Source organism: Neovison vison, chromosome 1 (assembly GCF_020171115.1).
Source record: "Neovison vison isolate M4711 chromosome 1, ASM_NN_V1, whole genome shotgun sequence".
NCBI lineage: Eukaryota > Metazoa > Chordata > Mammalia > Carnivora > Mustelidae > Neogale > Neogale vison.
Window position 1 is genome coordinate 231,164,804 of NC_058091.1, and position 19,337 is coordinate 231,184,140.

Below are 19,337 nucleotides of genomic sequence, written 5' to 3' on the forward strand. Positions count from 1 at the left end.
CAGGAAAGAGATTAGGGATACAGGTAATAAATTTGGGACAGTTACAGAAGAAAACGTAAGCCACAGAAATGGATGCTGCAATGGTTTAGTGACATGCGCAGTGATAAAAGTGTATTTTCAAGACAGTAATGAGCAGCTTATAACATTTGAAAGCAGAGAGTGAAGCAAGTGAGGAGACTTCAGTAACTTAAGACTGTAAGCAACTCAAGGTCAGGGCCTCTATTTTGTTTACCATATATCCCCAGGACTTATAATCAAATGTGGCTCATAAAAAGCACTCAACAACTGTTAGTTATGAGAGTACGCATTAGTCATTTTGACTGACCAATATCCAAATACCTTCCTATTTCAGGGTGAATCAAAAAATGGGCAACAGGGTAGCTGGGTGGCTCAGACCGTTAAGCGACTGCCCTTGGCTCGGGTCATGATCCTGGAGTCCTGGGACTGAGTCCTACCTTGAGCTTCCAGCTCCACGGGGAGTCTGCTTCTCCCTCTGACCTTCTCTCCTCTCATGCTGTCTCTCTTACTTCCTCTCTCAAATTAATAAATAAAATCTTAAAAAAATAAAAGCAACAGTATATTTAAGTATTTAAGTAGGTAGTTACCTATCCACTATTAATTGCCAAAAATGAAGATGGAAATGCAGATATCACTTTTCAAATTTAAGACACCATTTAATATAAGAAACTATTATTTTATATACTACTAAGAAAAAAAATCCTGATCAAATGCTTTCTTATTTAGACATTTTCCCCCATAAAGAGCTCTTTTTAACCTTACACAGAGACTTTTAAAATCATCTCTTAAGTAAACCAAATCAATAGCCAGTCCTACTATCTGATGACTTTGAAGTGTTTGATCCCATGTAACACTCTATCAGACAAGGAGACCTACTTTACAGCAAAAGAAGTAATGGAGCAGGCCCATAACCATAAGGTTATGATTAGATCTACAGGTCATATCATACCCCTGAGTAAGGAAAGGGTTAAGATATAGGCAGGGAAAGAAAGGGGGCCCCTGGCTAGGCTCTGAGACTATTCCAGGCAGGCAGAAGCACTAAGACAGAGCGAACAAGGTATAAGGAAACAGACCACCTGGCCCTGGATGTTAGGGAGTATTTTTCTTTGGTGGCTACCAAGTATCACAGAAAATAGCCAAGCCTCAAAGAATTAAGTCATTAAGGGCATTAACAATGGTCCTTGCTCAAACCAAGATGACCAAAGAATCTGAAGGACACAAGTTCCCCAGTCAGTTCTCAATGAAAGACTGCCATTAAAAGCCATCAGTGGCAACCTGTTTGGGACTCCTGCCACTCTAGAGAGCTTTCTCTGTATCCTTACTTAATAAAACTCTATTGTTTTACTCACTCTCCTTTGTCCAGGAGAGTCATTCTTCAACTCTGTCAGACAAGAACCTGACTCTCTCGGCTTCACGACAACACTCAGAATCTGTCACCCTGACAGAAAGTGGAACATCCTCTTAAAGAATAGCTCACGGGCCAGCTTGGAAGTGTTTCCTTACAAAGACAGCACATCATTCAACACGGCCCAGTAACTTTCAATCAGAAATCTTTATATAGTGCATTCAGTCTGAGAGCCAAAGGGTACAAGCAAGAGTGGCCCCCTTACCATCACTCCCAGTGACCCACATAGGAAATCTGTGCTTTCCACTCCCCCTCAAGCTATAGATTCTGCAGATATGGAGGTCTTGGTTCCCAAAAACCAAGAGGTTCTGTCAGAGTCAACAGGAGGAGTCTAATGAATTACAAGCTAAAGTTGCTTTCTGGTCATTTCAGGTGCCTTGTGACCAAGGGAGCAGCAAGCAAAAAGAAGAGTCACAATTCTAGAAAGGATGTGTCATCCTAATCTCAGAATTCACCAAGCCATATAGTGTATAGAGTAAGATATTCAATATGTGTCAATAATTGGTACATGAATTTTCGAAGAAAGGCCCAATTTTCCCAAGCTATATAATTTTGATTTGAAAAGAAGACACAAACATAAAAGTAACTTCATTCAGTAAACATTTATTAAATCCTAGCTAGGTGCTGTGTAATCACACACATATACACATTTTAACAAAATGTGACACTAATGCAAAGCCAGGTAATAAAGGCAAGAAACAATGAAAAATACAGTAAACTTTTTAGAAACACATCCATTTCTATGTTAAAATCTTAACATTTTAAAAAAACCCTCAAAAATAATATATTTGCATTGCTTTTCCTTTCATAAAAGCATTTATGCACAAAACAACTATTTTTAAAAAGAAAAAAAACGTTACCTTTGAATTTCTTCCGGAAAAGTTGCACTAAACATAAGGGTTTGCCGCTCTTCTTTTGATGGCATTCCAGGGCAAGAAATTAACTTCTTCATTTCTGGTCCAAAACCCATATCCAGCATGCGATCAGCTTCATCCAGAACTAAATATTTGACTTGTCTGAGACCAATCTTTAAGAATATTTTTAAGAGAGCAGAAAATGCATACAAATCAACATATTAAACTAAAACATTCCTCACAATTCTGACTACTAATTTATTGTTAAGCATGAAGATCATAAATCAATGCATAAAATAATGAGAATCATTAGATAACACTATTATTGTTTAAATACTGATGAACAATTCCTGATCTTCACTAACATGTTAGCCACTAGCTATTAAGTACTTTAACCTACAGCTATTAAGTACTTAAACCATGGCTACTGTGTGTAAAGAACAGAATTTTTTATTTTATATCATTTTTAAATTTGTATAACCCACATGTGGCTGCTGACTACTGGACTGGATTACTGTAGAGATGTACAGCTTATTATCTGATAAAATCAGTCTTTAATGTAAGGAAAAATTTCCTAACAGCATATGTATTCAAATGTCTTATAAGGATTAAATTTAGCTCTAATACTTTAAACTCTTAATAAATTCTCCATTCTCTAATCACTTGGGAACAACTGAGAAACTTCTGTCACCTTCACATGAATACTTATACTATAAGGAGAAGGAGACATTTTCAAGGAAAACAAATGAATTTGGCATAACCATGTAGGTTGTTTAGTGAGAAATCGAGGTGGATTTCTCTGGATAGTCTAAATAAGTATCCAGAGAAAACTACCTTTATAAGGAAAGACCATGTTTTGAGTAATCCCTTTAGAGAAGAGCCTTAGAAAAAGCAAAGGAGTTTCATCAAAGTGAGCTTAAAGCACTGATTTACAGATGTGATAAAGTGTTACATGAATACCTAAAGTAAGTACATAAACCTAAATATGTTTTTAAAGGCTCAGAAATTGTAACAATCCTGGTTAACACCATCCTATGCTTAAAAAGAGACAAATGCTAATAACCAGGCTTTCTTTTATGAAGAAAAGATGTCATCATGACTTACATGAAACTAGATAAAAGAATTTATTCCATTCCTCCCAGTGTAGCAGAATATGGGATATAGACTTGAGTCAGATCCAGCTTCGAGCCCTAGCCTATCACTAGAGCTAAGTGAGGAATTTTAAACAAATTACATAATCTCATTCACTGTCTTCTCAAATTCAAAATAGGAAGTACTGCTTATCTACTGTTGGAGTTATTTTAATAATTGTGTAAGAATGCATTCAAAGAGTGGCTCCTGGGTGGCATAGTTAAATATCCAACTCTTGGTTTTGGCTCAGGTCATGATGGAGCCCGGGGCTCAGCACAGATTCTGCTTAAGACTGTCTTTCCCTCTCCCTCTAACCCTCCCACCCCATGCTCACTGTCTCTCTAAAGTAAATAATATACATCTTAAAAAAAAAAAAAAAAAGAATGCCTTCAGAGAATCTGATGGGCACCTAACATAAACAGTACTCTAATAAACCCTTATCTCTTTGCATCATCTTTCCTTTTCCCATTCAAAAGAAATTATATCAATCCACAATTTTATTACCCGTCTAGGGCCTACCTTTTCTTTACCTATGATATCCATCAGTCTCCCAGGAGTAGCACATAATATATTACAACCTTGTACTATTTGTCGAATTGAATGCCCCAACTGGGTTCCCCCATATATAACAACAGCTCTTACACAGGTCCTATTAACAAGAAAAATGGATGTTATTTTCTAGTTATGTAAAAATTATATACTTGTTTCTAATAAGATATTTTTTAAAACCCATAAAGAGAAAACTTAATACATTCAACTACCTGAAAAATATTAAACTCTTTCTAGGAAGAATTGAAAAGCAAATGACAAATGATGGGGAAAAAAAAAACCAACCCTGGAATATATCCAATAAAGGGCTCTTCGGGGTGCCTGGGTGGCAAAATGGGTTAAGCCTCTACCTTCAGCTCAGGTCATGATCTCAGGGTCCTGGGATCAAGCTCCATATCAGGCTCTCTGCTCAGCAGGGAGCCTGCTTCCCCCCTCTCTCTCTGCCTGCCTACTTGTGATCTCGCTGTCTGTCAAATAAATAAATAAAATCTTTGAAAAAAAAAGGGGGCTCTTCAAAAACATTAGTAAACACCAATACCACCCTCATAAAAATTAGCCCAAAACTGGGTGCCTGGGTGGCTCAGTGGGTTAAGCCTCTGCCTTCGGCTCAGGTCATGATCTCAGAGTCCTGGGATCAAGCCCCACATCGGGCTGTCTGCTCAGTGGTGTGCCTACTTCCCCCCACACACAACCCGCCTGCCTCTCCGCCTACTTGTGATCTGTCAAATAAAATCTTTTTTAAAAAATGGCAAAAACATGAACAAGTGGTTCATAAAAAATACAAATGGCTTTTAAACATTTTTTAAGACCAACATTACTGTAAAAATGAAGACAAATGAAGACAAACACATTTTTCCTGAAGTTTAATAATACCATGTTAACCATTTCACAATTTTAATCTCTTTCACAATTTTAATTCTCTCTTAAAATTTAAAAACTTCTCTCTTGTCCCAATAAATTCACATGTATTAATTTACCCTTCAGATATGTCCCCACAAATGGGGAAAGAAGACTTTATAGTAATATTCACTGCCAGCTTTATTTTTAGTATCAAAAGACTGAAAACTTATAGTCTAGTCATCCAAAGGGATACTGTACATTCTTAAAAAGAAAAGGGGTACAGTTTCAGATTAGGCATTATCTCCAAACCTTGCCATTAAAAAAACAGAGTGACAACAGATTAGTGTGCTACCATTTGCTGAGAAGAGGATTAAAGTGCATACATGTGCACCAGCTATTTCTCCTCTAATTCATACAAAACTGTTAAGAGTGGGTAACTCTAAAGAGAATTAAATAACTGGGGGGGTTAAGACAACAGGACAATTTTATGTGTTTTCTTTTTAAAGTTTATTTACCTAATCTCTACCCCCAACATGGGACTCAAATTCATGACTCTGAGATCAAAAGTCACATGCTCAGGTCTCCTGGGTGGCTCAGTCGGTTGGTGTCCGACTCATAACTTTGGCTCAGGTCATGATCTCATGGGTCTTTGAATCAAGCTCTGCATTAGGCACATACTGAGCATGACACTTCCTTGAGATTCTCTCTCTTTCTAAAGTAAATAAATAAATATTTTTAAAAAGGGGGGGGTTGCATGTTCTACTGAATGAGCTAGGCAGGTACCCCAAAAACTTGTTAATTAAATAAACTCATTACTTTAAACAGATTCTTTGTTTTCTCCCATTGCTAGACCTAAATAAGGTAATACATTAAAAAATTGTTTATAACTTACCAAATGCTAAGGATTCAGTAACTTAGTTATTACCATTATTCTTCTAAGTGTACCATAATTTAACCAGTCCTTGAATGACAGACATTTAGATACTTTTTAGTTTTCTGTCACAATGTTACAACAAATTTCCGTGTACAAATATTCATTTTGTGCACACACATTATCTGAATTTATCATTCACATGTTTTTGTTTTTAACAAAGAAAATATGCGTTATTTTTTACTTGACTTAAAAGTCTAAAAGCAACATAGTACATGGAGACTATTAAAAAAAAAAAACTCTGGCCTCAGCAATATATATACCCACTTTAAAAAAAATCTGTTAAGCTTGACATTAGATTTTTTTAATAACTTTGGTTTTTTCTTCTCATTTTAAAATAAACTGATTCAGTGGTGCCTGGGTGGCTCAGTTGGTTGAACATGTGACTCTTGATCTCAGCTCAGGTCTTGATCTCAAGGTCATGAGTTCAGCTCCACTCTGGGCTCTATGCCCAGCATGGAGCCTACTTCAAAAAATAAAATAAAATAATTCACAGAAAATAAAATGTTAATAATTTCTACATAGAAAGCTCTTTAAAAAAACCTGCAAAAAAGGGATGCCTGGGTGGCTCAGTGGGTTAAGCCACTGCCTTCAGCTCAGGTCATGATCCCAGGGTTCTGGGATCAAGTCCCACATCGGGCTCCTTGCTCGGCAGGGAGCCTGCTTCTCCCTCTGCCTCTGCCTGCCTCTCTGTCTGCCTGTGCTCACTTGCTCTCTCTCCCTCTGTCTCTGACAAATAAATAAATAAAATCTTTAAAAAAAAAAAAACCTGCAAAAAAGAACACTAAGATCCTATCAGATAAAGTGGTAAATAACAATGTTTAACAAAGGAAAAATTATTAAGAATTCCCAAAGTAGTTCAACATCTTAATAAATTTTTAAAAAATGAAGATACCTGTAGTGGTTTTACAATATATAAAAATTTTTCCATTTTCCTTCCCTTTTTTGAAATATAGATCCTAAATCTCTTTCCCCTTAAATGTGTGTAAGGCTGCCTTCATATGTTACAACCTGTGCAGTCACACAGGGTCCTAAGGTAAAAAGAGCCCTTAGCTTGATTTAATGCTATGCTATATACAGTCTTAAAATTCACAATAATTTTTGAACAAAGGTCCCTGCATCTTCATTTTGCACTGGTTCCAGCAAATGACATAGCTAGTCCTGAGTATAGGGCATACTGAGTGCTGAGTGATAAACACAATATGGCAGAAGTGACTGAGAAGGTTTTAAAAGAGCCTCCTTGCTCTTTCTTGTTCATCACTCTAAGCAAGCCAGATGTCAATTCCTAAGAACAACCAAGGATCCTTATGGAAGCAGTACAGTCAAGTCTTCAGATGACTACAATTGTTGGCTGGTATCTTGCCTGCAGTCTTATAACAGACCTCAAGCCAGAAGCACTCACCTAAACTGTTCACCAATTCCTTATCCCCAGTAACTATCAGGTTATAGTTACATTTTGAGTAACTAGGTTTTAGGTAATTTGTTAGGCAGCAATCCGTACCAAATGTCAGCAAAATGTATAGTGAAACTGGCATTCTCATATACTGCTGATAGAACTGTATATTGGCGAAAGCTTTAAGTATATACCCTTTAACATTAAACTTATAAAAACCTACTTTGAGGAAATGCTTAAAACATAAAAATAGAAAATCCTTATTTAAGCAAGCTGTTCACTATAATTTATGTTAGCCCCAAACTAGAAACAACCTAAATGCTGCAAAATAGACATAAAATCCGTACACATAAACAATTTAAAAATGGTTAAAAATTGGGGTGATTATGATATAAGCATTTTCTACATTATAAATTACATATGAACATATTATTATTAGGAACACCCTAAGTGCATTAAGCATTCATTTAAAACTACCAGAAAATATACCACCATTATGTTCACTATTTTATTTTTCTACTTCTATTATCATCTGATTTTAATATGCATGTTTCTTTTTCAAAAATAAATGTGTTTCTTTTAAAAATAGAAATTTAACAGGGATTCCATAAAGAAGATGATGAAAAAGTACACTTCAACCAAGTAACACTAATTATGTGACTGCACTAACTTATTCCCAAAGTAATTGAGAAAAATCTCTGAAGAAAAACTTGTTTTGAGTGGCATTCCAGATGTACATACCCAAAAGAAAACTTTCTGGCTTCCAGATAGATCTGATTGATCAGTTCTCGAGTTGGTGCTACAATGATGCACTCTGGTTCCTGCAGCTCTTTAAAACGACTGGCTGTTATTCCATCACGCATCATATGTGCCAAAATTGGCAAGAGAAAAGCTGCCTAGAAGTTGAATTACATAATTTACAAATTTATAATACACCAGCCTTCTCCCTGTAGAAAGAAATCTATTCCTTAATCCCTTATAGCCTCTAGATTCTTCTTCCACCTTGCTGGTAAATTTAATATGAGAGAGGAAAACAATTATTTCAGTGAGTTTTTGATAGATATATTTCAGTTATTTAAAAAGTATACCCATGAATTCTAAATAATTAACATAAGCTTATTGAGGTTAATATACACATAACCTGAGGTAAATCAGTGCATTTAGCAATTACTCTAAATGAATTCCTTTTGGAGTAGAGCTTAAATTATCACAGAATACATGACAAAAGTGGTACACAAACAACAAAAATTGGGAAATCATTCATTTGGATTACTCACCCTTAGTAAAATTGATGTGGCAAGTGAAATTTTGTGCTACAGTTTTCTCATTAAGCAAATCAGACAGTAAAACCTACTTCCAAAATTATGTGTGGGTCATCCATCAGCTGCTATAGTATACAACTCCTTTATTATCCTTTCAATTCTACTACAGAGCCTAATAAAAGTTGAAATAGCATGAACCATAATTCTTTGATTCAGAAAGGATAGGCTTTTAGACTAATCTCAAGGAACTCCATTTAACAGACAGATCCCAAAGGTAAGTTCTAAAACCAACCTGATCTCATCAGAGTTCTTTTAGATAGTGTAACCTGAAATTATTCCATATTAAAGACCAGGTGCAATGCATATTGCTATTTCTTATTCTTTTGACTCCAAAACTTTATTTATACAACTTATTTTCTCTCATTCTCTGCGTTTTATAACCTCTGGTGCTTTGACCGTCAATCATTTTGACGGTCTTTATTCTACAACTTATTTTTATTACATTTATTATACAACTTGTTTATTTATTACACAACTTATTTTCTCTCTTTCTCTGCGTTTTATAACCTCTGGTGCTTTGACCATCAATCATTTTGTTATATATTTTTTAAGAGGGTAGGGCAAAGACAGAGGGAGAGAGAAACCCAAGCAGGCCCCATGCCCAGCACAGAGCTCGATGAGAGGCTAGACCTTACAACCATGAGATTATGACCTGAGCTGGACATTTAACCAACTAAGCTACACAAGCGCCCCTCAATCATTTTGTTTTAGACACCACCATCTTCCAGGAATTGAACGTCTTAAAATGGATTAAACATCTATGAACTACACTACTACTCTAGAAATAGTTCTAAATTCTTTCTTCAGAAGTATACAAACCCCCCTTGGGGCTCAGATAGTTGAGCCTCTGCCTTCGGCTCAGGTCCAAGCCTGGCATTGGGCTCCCTGCTTAGTGGGGAGCCTGCTTCTCTCTCTCCTTCTCTTCTGCTGTTCCCCCTCCTTGTGTTCTCTCACTCTCACTCTCTGTCAAATAAATAAATAAATAAAATCTCGCCCCCCCAAAAAAGAAGTATACGAACCTCAATAAAACCAGAATTCAGAAGCAAAACAATGAGTACTTTTAACAGTTCACTGAAATCATCAACCTTCCATCCAACAAAAAAGGCAAACTACTTGAGAAGAACTAAAGTTCAAAAACTATTAATAATTTGATTATGGGGCAGACTATATGTGGGGAAAAGGACTTACAGTCTTTCCAGACCCTGTCTGAGCACAAGCCATCAAATCTCGTCCTGCTAATATAATAGGAATACTGTATTTTTGCACAGGAGTAAGTTTAGTATAACCAGCTTTAGCAATGTTGTTATTCAGTGTCTGACAGAGATTAGCTTCCTCAAAATTCTAAAAGAAAGGGGAAAGGGTATGATTAAATTCCATATATCATATGCAGATCATTCCATAAACATATTTCATTTGAGTAGTCTCAAGCTTTTAACTCCACTTTATATACTAAAGTTACTTTACCAATATGCCCCCACTCAAGAATACTATCTACAGCCTGTATATTATTACTTGATGGAATTAAAGAGTTGCTCTCTATAGACACTGGTTCTAAGAACATTTTTTTCTGGCCCCTTAAAACCCGTAAAATATAAATATCTTGATCAGTAACAATGGCTCATTAACCACAGGGGACTACAGGCACCTCCCTACTACTTAGAATATCATTCTCCTAAGATAGATTTCTCATATACTTAAGCAGCAGAAAACTTCAATCCCTAGGAAAAATATCCTTTTTAGTAAGTTTAAATGAAGTTCTCATCCTAGTTTGGGAATGTGGGGATGAAATCTAATACTCTTTCAACATAGCCATTAATTCTACAAGTAGTATAAAGTAGATAAGTTTCTCAATTTCTGACCTAAAACATTATATGCTAAAAATGAAACTTCTGTATTCTGCAGAAATGTACCATATATGTTACAAACAAAGTATGTTATATAGTCAATACAGAAATAATTATTACACTAACCAGAATTGCTGGTGGTGCATCATGTCCAGATACTTCTACAAGAATAGTATCATATTTGTCAAAGTTTATGCCTGTCTGATAATGTGCAAAGATGGAGTCCTCATCCTCAGGTGGAGGAGGTGGTATGTAGGTCACCTTTGGTCCTTAGAATTCAAATAAAACATAGAGCTTACATTACAAGGACCAAAAGAAAAGTAAGAGGGAAAACAAAAACTGAAAATCAAATTTTAAATACTAAAGAACTTCCCACTGTTTACCATTAAAATTCACTTCAAATTAAAAAAAATGTAACTCTGCTCTCACTTTTCATTTTTATTAAAATGCAACAGATGTTCATATGGTTCACATAAAAATTATTATACCTTGAGTATCACCACTTTCTCCTCCTTCAGCTTCTGACTTCCAAGAATCTTAAAGGGAATCAAACCCAAAAAAGAGATAATTTTTTTTTTAAATTTAGAGGTGAAAGAGCTTTCACTGTAAAAATCAAACACCTTATCTAAAGTAAAACTTACTTTTTCCAGAGCCTGTTACTACTTCTTCATTTAAACCTTTGTAACCACCTAATTAAAGAAATTCATACCGATAATTAGTCAAGATACAAGATTATGCACATCTTTATTTTCACTGCTTGTCTTCAAAGAGAACAAGGTCTAAAAATGGACAGACATCTTTAAAGTCCTTCATACAAATAAGACAATTAAGATAAATAGAATCCTTAACAACTTTAGGTTTAATATTAAAAATGCTCATTTTATGTAGATGATACTGATTTATGTTATCAGTTTTTGTTTAAGCTACTCAGTCCTTTCATAGTTCCTATATTTCTGAGCAAAGGAATGTATTTTCTTTTCTTTTCTTTTTTTTTTTTTTTTAGGAATGTAGTTTCTAAAATGAACTAAAAGTGCATCCGTATGGGGGAATCCCTACTACTATTCACAGGTTATATGATTGAGCTGGACTCAGAATATAGTCATACTCACAGCTAGGATTTATTACAGTGAAAGGACAGGAAGCATCAGCAAAGGGAAAAGGTGCATGGGGCAAAGTCCAAAGATAAACAGATAAGAGCTTTCAAGAGTCCTCTCCCACTGGTGTCACAAAGAATACACTTAATTACCTAGCAACAAGTTGTGAAAACATGTTGGAAATGTTGCCTACCAGAGAAGTTCTTTAGGGACCCAGTACCCATGGGTTTTTTGTTGTTGTTGTTGTTTTTTGGGTTTTTTTTTGTTTGTTTTTCAATTTATTTATTTTCAGAAAAAACATTATTCATTATTTTTTCACCACACCCAGTGCTCCATGCAAGCCGTGCCCTCTATAATACCCACCACCTGGTACCCCAACTTCCCACCCCCCCGCCACTTCAAACCTATGGTTTTTATTAGAGGCTGAAAATGGAGCCACCACTTTCTGTCTGGCACATACCAATATTCCAGACTCCAGAAAGAAAAGCTGGTATTAAAACTAAATTGTTGTAAAAATACTCCAGGCAGAGGAGAAGGGAGTTGGGGGAAATTGGAAGGGGAGGTGAACCAGGAGAGACTATGGACTCTGAAAAACAATCTGAGGGTTTTGAAGGGGCAGGGGGTGTGAGGTTGGGGGAACCAGGTGGTGGGTATTGGAGAGGGCACGGATTGCATGGAGCACTGGGTGTGATGCAAAAATAATGAATACTGTTATGCTGAAAATAAATAAAAGAACAAAAAATACTCCAGGCACACTAAGCCATTCTTAAACTAGTTAGGGTTGTGAGAACCCTCCTCAAATCCAATTTTCCAGATGCCAGGAAAAAAAACTATCTTGTAAGGACATTCAAAGAGTAGAAGTCAGGCCTGTCATGTTAACTATTTCCCATATACTACCTTCATGGTTTTAAATAACTAGTCCTCTATCGTGTCACTTTCCAGTATTATCACAAAAAAGAATAAGGACTGCTTTAGATTTGAAAATCTAACTAGATACATTATCACATGTAAACTCTCGTTCTTGTCCTGAACACCCACAGAGCTTTAAATCCTTTACCCAACAAGATTTGAGCATTTGTAGATATGGTTTAACTAACCATTAATAACTTCTTTATGAAGAATCTAAGAATCAAGGTGGGAAACAGAGGTAGTTCAAGGGAGTTGTCTCTTTGAATGCTCTCAGACTACTAATGATCACTTTGGATTTTTCACAGACATCAAATAAATTTTATTATTTTCCTAGTCCAGAAAGCATTTTAACTTTTATATTACAATATTTAAATATTATAACTCTGAAAAAAATTTTCATAGTACAAAATCATGTATACGAAACTTTCTTTATGCCTTATACCAAATCAAATTAACTATCTCATAAGAAAAAAACATTGTTTTAATATAAGAACACATACATACAAACATACTTCAATCTTCAACATCTGCACAGGATCCTCTTTTAGGGTGATATGATTTATTAAACCATTATTTATTGATGAATTTTGGTTGCTTTTCAGTTTTTATTTATTATAAATGAAGCTTCAGTGAACACCCTTGTGCATACATTGAGCAAATACATCTATGGTATATAATCCCTATAATGGAACTGTTACACAGAGGAGTATTAAATAATACTCCAAAACAGGCTAAGCATATGTCTACTCCTCCAAATCTGTTAAATCAGTAACAGTCACCAAACCTTTAACATCAAAAATAAAATTAGGATTACTATAATGTTAACCTTTTATAGGTAAACCAAGTAAGAACTCACCTCGTCCACTTCCACTGCCACTTCTGCTTTGGTAAGTGTCACCATTACCTGTAATGCATTTTTTTTAACAGATTATTTAGAGAAAACATAGTTCACCTTTTTTTTAAACACAGCTCTCCTCTTTGAACACATAAACCAAATAGCTATTTCTATTCAAATATTGAGTGTTACAGATTTCTGGTCCCTGCATCCATCCATCTCTTAATTCTACATTTAATTTAAATCTTTTCCTTATTTGAACATTTTGTTTAAAGAGTTTTCCTTTCTATAAGAGAATTTTAGATTTACAGAAAAATTGAAGGAACAGAAATTTCCCATATACCGCCTCCTGCCTCACATTTGAACAGCCTCCCCCATTATCAATACCCCCCACCAGTGTAGTACACTTCTTACAACTGATGAACCTAAGCTGATATGGTATAATCGAAGTTTACATGAGGGCTGTATATTCTATGTACAGCCTATGTGTTCTATGTACATTCTATGCCCTTGGTGCTGTACATTCTATGTGTTTGAACAGATATAAAATGACATGTATCCACCATTAATGTATCACACAAAGTCTTTTCACTGTCCTAAAAAAAAAAAAATGCTCCATGCTATTCATCCCTCCTCCCCCAACCACAGGCATCCACTGATCTTTTTACCCTTTTCCAGAATGTCATACAGTTGGAAATTATACAGTGTGTAGCCTATTCAGATTGGCTTCTTTCATTTAGTAATATGCATTTAGGGTTCCTCATCTTTTCATAGATGGACAGCTCATTTCTTTTTGTTATTCAATAATATTCTATTGTCTGGATGTACCAGTTTATCCACACTTGCACATTTTTAGCAACAAGTAGACTTTTAAAAAAACTCTCTCTTCAAATCTCCTAACTCAGGTTCCCTTTGAAACCACTAAAACTTCATTTTCCTTCCTCCAATTAAAGGTATAATTTACACCTCAAATTAACTGGTACATGAGAGAAAAATTAATTCACAGTGTACAAATTTTCTAAGGAAGGCAAAGCTGCAGATGTATTTTTGTCTACAGATCTACGAAGCAGACAAAATCATGAGCTAACCTACTATACTCAAATGTATCTATTAGGTTACTAACTGTAGAGCTAAAAGCATATATGAATTGTTAACATTCAATAAGAAATTCCATTTCTGGGGCACCTGGATGGCTTAGTTGGTTAAGTGTCTGCCTTCCTCTTAGGTCATGATCCTAGGGTTCTGGGATCCAGCCCCACAACAGGCTCTTGGCTCAGTAGGGAGTCTGCTTCTCCCTGTGCCCCCCCACCCCCCACAGCTCATGCTCACACTGTCTCTCTTGCTCTCTGACATAAATAAATCTTTGGAAGGAAAAAGGGAAGGAAGGGAGGGAGGGAAAGAAAGAGAAACGGATGGGGGAAGAGGAAAAGAAAGAAAGAGAAAGGAAGGAAGGAATTAAATTAATTCTAAGGGCATCTGGGTGGCTCAGTGGGTTAAAGCCTCTGCCTTCAGCTCAGGTCATGATCCCAGGGTTCTGGGATGGAGCCCCACATTGGGCTCTCTGCTCAGCGGGGAGCCTATTTCCCTTCCTCTCTCTCTGTCTACGTGTGGTCTCTGTCAAATAAATAAATAAAATCTTAAAAAAAAAAAAAAAGAAATTAGTTCTATTTCTCACCTGCGCCACTTAATGCTGGTCTTCTAGAACCAAAAAGGCCACCAGTGCGCTGTGTTCCTTCATCTTGTTCATATTCACTATCTATATTTATACATAATAAAATGAGATTCTGTTACTTTGAAGTTTTAAAACCATACAGTATAGAGAAGAAAATAAAGTCACAGTGCCAGAAGTTAAAGATATGAGGCAAAATAGTTTAAATTTTAAAGGAATCACAATGAGCTTTTTTCAAAGTACCATACAAAAGATTTCTCCACAAATTATTTCCTTCAATTATAATTACTTCCTCAAAGTTTTTATTTTATTAAAATTATTTCATTAAAGCAGTTAGGGCCAATGCTATGTTAAAGTATCATATAAGCAAAAGTATTTTAAATAACCTCCAAAAACTAAACTGTTGCTGCTCCAGAAAATGCACAGCACATAATCTCATTAATTATTCTCCAGAACAGGACACCCCCTTGCTCCCACTATTACCAGATCAAACCATCTAAGTCCTGAACAACAACCTCTAGACCCCTACACTTTTTAAAAAGTGACAATTCACTGATCTCCTTCACATTTATTAAATCATTATTAAAAATTTAATTTTAACTCCCAAAACCACTAATCTATTCTCCTCCATTAAGAGGCAAATGCAATCCAACAGTGACTTCTGAAGTCAATACCCCTAGCTCGAGAAATGATGGCTGGAGTAATTTAAAGTAGAAAGCCACATTAGTGAAAGAAGGTATATTGGGTGGGGGTGGGGTGGGGTGGTAGAACCTTAGAGAAGGCCACCTCTTTTTAAGGCTGGCTGTCATTATCAAGGCCAGGCCCTAAAACACTTAGAAATAGTAAATAAGATTAAAGAGGTGAGTCACACAAATTTCTGGAAAGATCATATATTCTAACTAACAAGTATGCAATTAGATACGTGTCTCAAAAATAATGTTATATACAATGTAGATGATTATGTACCAGTCACTCTGCTAAGCTATTCTCATATAATCCTCTCAACAATCTTATATGTTATATATGAAGGAAATGATGAAAATAAAACCTAACAGATAAAGCACAGCATTTGCAATTCACTACTAACTTGGACTTCCTAGACCAAATCCTCCACGGCAACCTCGGAAACTACCTCTTCCACCTCTTCTGGATGACCCTGAAGCTTCTGAATCATTTCCATCTTGATAGCCTATAATATTAAAACAGACACACAAGAACAATACAAAACAACAACAAAAAAATCTTGGAGAAATGGTGGCCAAATTTAATTTAAGCCTTGCATAATTCAATGACTTTAAATATTTTAAGGCATTAACAGTAAAAAGAAATGCCATATTTGACCTATAAATGTTCAACTTTACTAACATAAACAAACACAGCTATAATTAAAAAAAAACACCGCTTGCTTTGAGAATCAAAACTTTAGGTGCTGGCTGGCTTAGCTTGTAGAATACATGACTCTTGGTTTCAGGGTCTTGAGCTCAAGACCATATTGGCAACACAGTTTATTTAAAAAAAAAAATAAATAAACTAAAAATGACTAAAAGAAAAAAGTGTCACTTCTAAAACAATGAAAGTTGCCACAACTGCATCAAAGGCAAGATTTCCACAATGCAGAGAAGGATTAGATAAATCTAGGGTTATATTTGTTCCTTACAGAAAACAGTAGAACATCTTACTCAAAGCATAGACATACAGGCATATATAAAGTCTGATTTCCTGCTATAAATAACATATTAATTCAACTGAATACCAAAAATCGGTATTAACAGTACTAGTAAAATTTGACCCCCCTAGAGCAGAATGAGATCAGTTCAAAACCAAAATGTCAACTGGGCAGAAAATAAAGTGATATTTACTTTATGAACTTGCCACTATTTACAACCAAAGAAACTGACCAATAAAGGTAAAAATTCTCCATATGTTTCTTGATATTGAATATATGTGTTTTCAAAACCTATTTATAAAATAGGACAGATTTAATTCAAGGTAGATTCAGAGTTATACATCTACTACCTAAAACTTACAGATCCTCAGTCTGGCAATAATCTACCAATAACCACACTTATATTTCAATTAAAAATTATTTATTTGTTCCCCTTTATCTTGGAATAAGCCTTGTTGGCGTTTCTCACTTTTCAAGAAACGGTTTATCTTTTTGGTATGTTTCTTTTTAAGGTATGTTACTTTGATGTATGCACATGAATAAATAAAATATATAAAACATATATACAAGTTTAAAATACAATAAAATGAAAACATATGGACCCACAATATCCAACTTAAAACTAGGAATGTTCACAAAACCTCTGGAGCCCCAGCCCCAAGATAGTCTTTTGCCATGTAAATTCCACCCCCACCTTTCCAACCAATATCCTGATTGTTTTTCATTTCCTTGCTCTTATTTTAATTTTACCAACTATGTACATAACTTTCTGCAATGTATTTAGTTTTGTCCTTGAGCTTTATGTAACAATCATATAGAATATATTCTTTGTCTTGCTTCTTTAATCCACCTTTGTTTCTGTTGATGTATGAAAATGTACTTCACTTTTACTGATGAATAATATTCCATTGTATGTTTCATCTATGTCTATTATCTAACTCCCTTCTACTGAGTTTTTAATTAAGTTGAACACTGAGCTCACTAATTTCTTTTCTACTCTATACATTTAAGACTGTAAACTTTCCTCAAAAAGTTGGCTGCTTTAGCTGTATCCCTTAAGTTTTCATGTTTTTATTGTCCATTCAATTCTAAATACTTTATTATTGCCATATAAATTTTAGTTCATAAATTGATAAATTCACAGTTCCCAAATCACAAGGGTTAGGCTTTTCATTACAGATTTCTACTTTCATGAAACTTTAACAAGAGGACAGAGTTTGTAATAAATTCTATGGTATATTTTGGGACTTCCTTTTGGCCTTAATAGATGGTAAAATTGTATTTTTTATATGCTGTAAAAGAATGTGTAATTTATAATATGGGCCATATTATTCCCAACAAATTTCAAATCAAGCTTAGTAATTGGTATTCAAAACTTCTATAGTTACCATATGCTTAATCATTTCTGGTCTGCTCATTTTTTTTTTAAAAGATTTTATTTATTTATTTAACAGAGAGAGAGATCACAAGTAGGCAGGGGGAGGGGGGTGTTGGGGGGGGAAGCAGGCTCCCTGCTGAGCAGAAAGCCCAATGCAGGGCTCGATCCCAGGACTCTGAGATCATGACCTGAGCCAAAGGCAGAGGCCTAACCCACTGAGCCACCCGGGCTCCCCTGGTCTGTTCATTCTATCAGTTCTAAGGGGAAATTGTGTGGGGGGCGCATCTAAGTGGCTTAGTGGTTAAGCTTCTGCCTTCCGCTCAGGTCAGGACCTCAGGGTCCCGAGATAGATAGCACCCCATGTGGGGCTCCCTGCTCAGCATAGAGCCTGCTTCTCTCTCTCCCTCTGCACCACCCCCTGCTTATGCTCTGTCTCAAATAAAATCTTGAAAAAAAAATCTTATGATTAATGGTTTAACTAGAACTTGTAAATTTTTCCATATAATTATATCTACTCTTGTTTTATATAGTTAAGAACATTGTTAGATTTTTCAAACCATGTTCCAAACTGTAATATCTTTCAGTGAACATGACTTTTATCATTAATTATTTTTTTATTCATAATATATCTGCTTTAGGGTCTGTATTGTCTCTTAAACTTCTACTGAGGTTAGTATTGGACTGACATTTTTTCTCTTTGTTTTCAACTACACATTGACACAAGTTTACTGTCAATATATATTATGATTACTAATGTATCAATTCCTACTTCTGTCATCCTATTTTGTGTTTTACCTTCCCTGAATTTTTTTCAATGTTTGTTTTCCTTTCTGTCCTTCTATTGATTTCCTCAACACTGCGTTTTGTGCTTTTACTGATATTCTTCAATTTCAGCATGAATATTTAGGAAATATTTATCTTCGAATACTGTTATGCTGAAAATAAATTTAAAAATTTATTTGTTAATAAATAAATAAATAAATAAATAAATAAAAGAAATATTTATCTTCAACTTGTCTCCTTCCTCCAAGTCCCAGCCTTCTATCCTATTGGATTTCCTCCATTGGTTAAGTTATACACTATACCTTTTTTCTTATTATGCTTCAATTTTACCATTTTTAAGAAATTCTGAAATTAGGTTCAATCTGTTCTCTTTCCCACTGAGCTGACAAAGAACTTAAGTCGTTTCATTTGCTAGTATTTTAGCTCTTTCTTATTTCTAAAACCCCTAAATTAATGACATTATTACTATCTTCTAAAATACTTATTTAGGTTTACCAATATGTTTACCAATTTTAAAATGTGTATTTAGTTATGCTCATCATTGCTTCCTACATCTTTCTTGTTGCATTCAGTTTCCTTCTTCTTAATATACATAATTCAGTAGTTCTTTTCTCAGTGGCCTGACAGTACTCAACACCATCTTTATCTGAATGGTGTTATTTCTCTATGACACCTAAATTATCCTATAGTAGTTTTGATTCAGAACTATTCTCCAT

The 19,337-nt window shown here is 35.1% G+C and overlaps 1 protein-coding gene across 1 annotated transcript in view; it reads right to left on the reverse strand.

Moving 5' to 3' along the window:
* The window catches only part of DDX4 (DEAD-box helicase 4), a 73,591-nt gene that overhangs the window by 7,026 nt on the left and 47,228 nt on the right, over positions 1-19,337 (reverse strand). Inside the window, exons 8-17 of the mRNA XM_044240780.1 lie at positions 15,882-15,983; positions 14,801-14,881; positions 13,147-13,194; positions 10,929-10,976; positions 10,776-10,823; positions 10,414-10,556; positions 9,632-9,784; positions 7,863-8,017; positions 3,928-4,057; positions 2,284-2,450 (exon numbers count right to left, since the gene is read on the reverse strand). Coding sequence (XP_044096715.1) covers positions 2,284-2,450; positions 3,928-4,057; positions 7,863-8,017; positions 9,632-9,784; positions 10,414-10,556; positions 10,776-10,823; positions 10,929-10,976; positions 13,147-13,194; positions 14,801-14,881; positions 15,882-15,983 — 1,075 coding nt within the window. The remainder of the gene's footprint in view (positions 1-2,283; positions 2,451-3,927; positions 4,058-7,862; positions 8,018-9,631; positions 9,785-10,413; positions 10,557-10,775; positions 10,824-10,928; positions 10,977-13,146; positions 13,195-14,800; positions 14,882-15,881; positions 15,984-19,337) is intronic.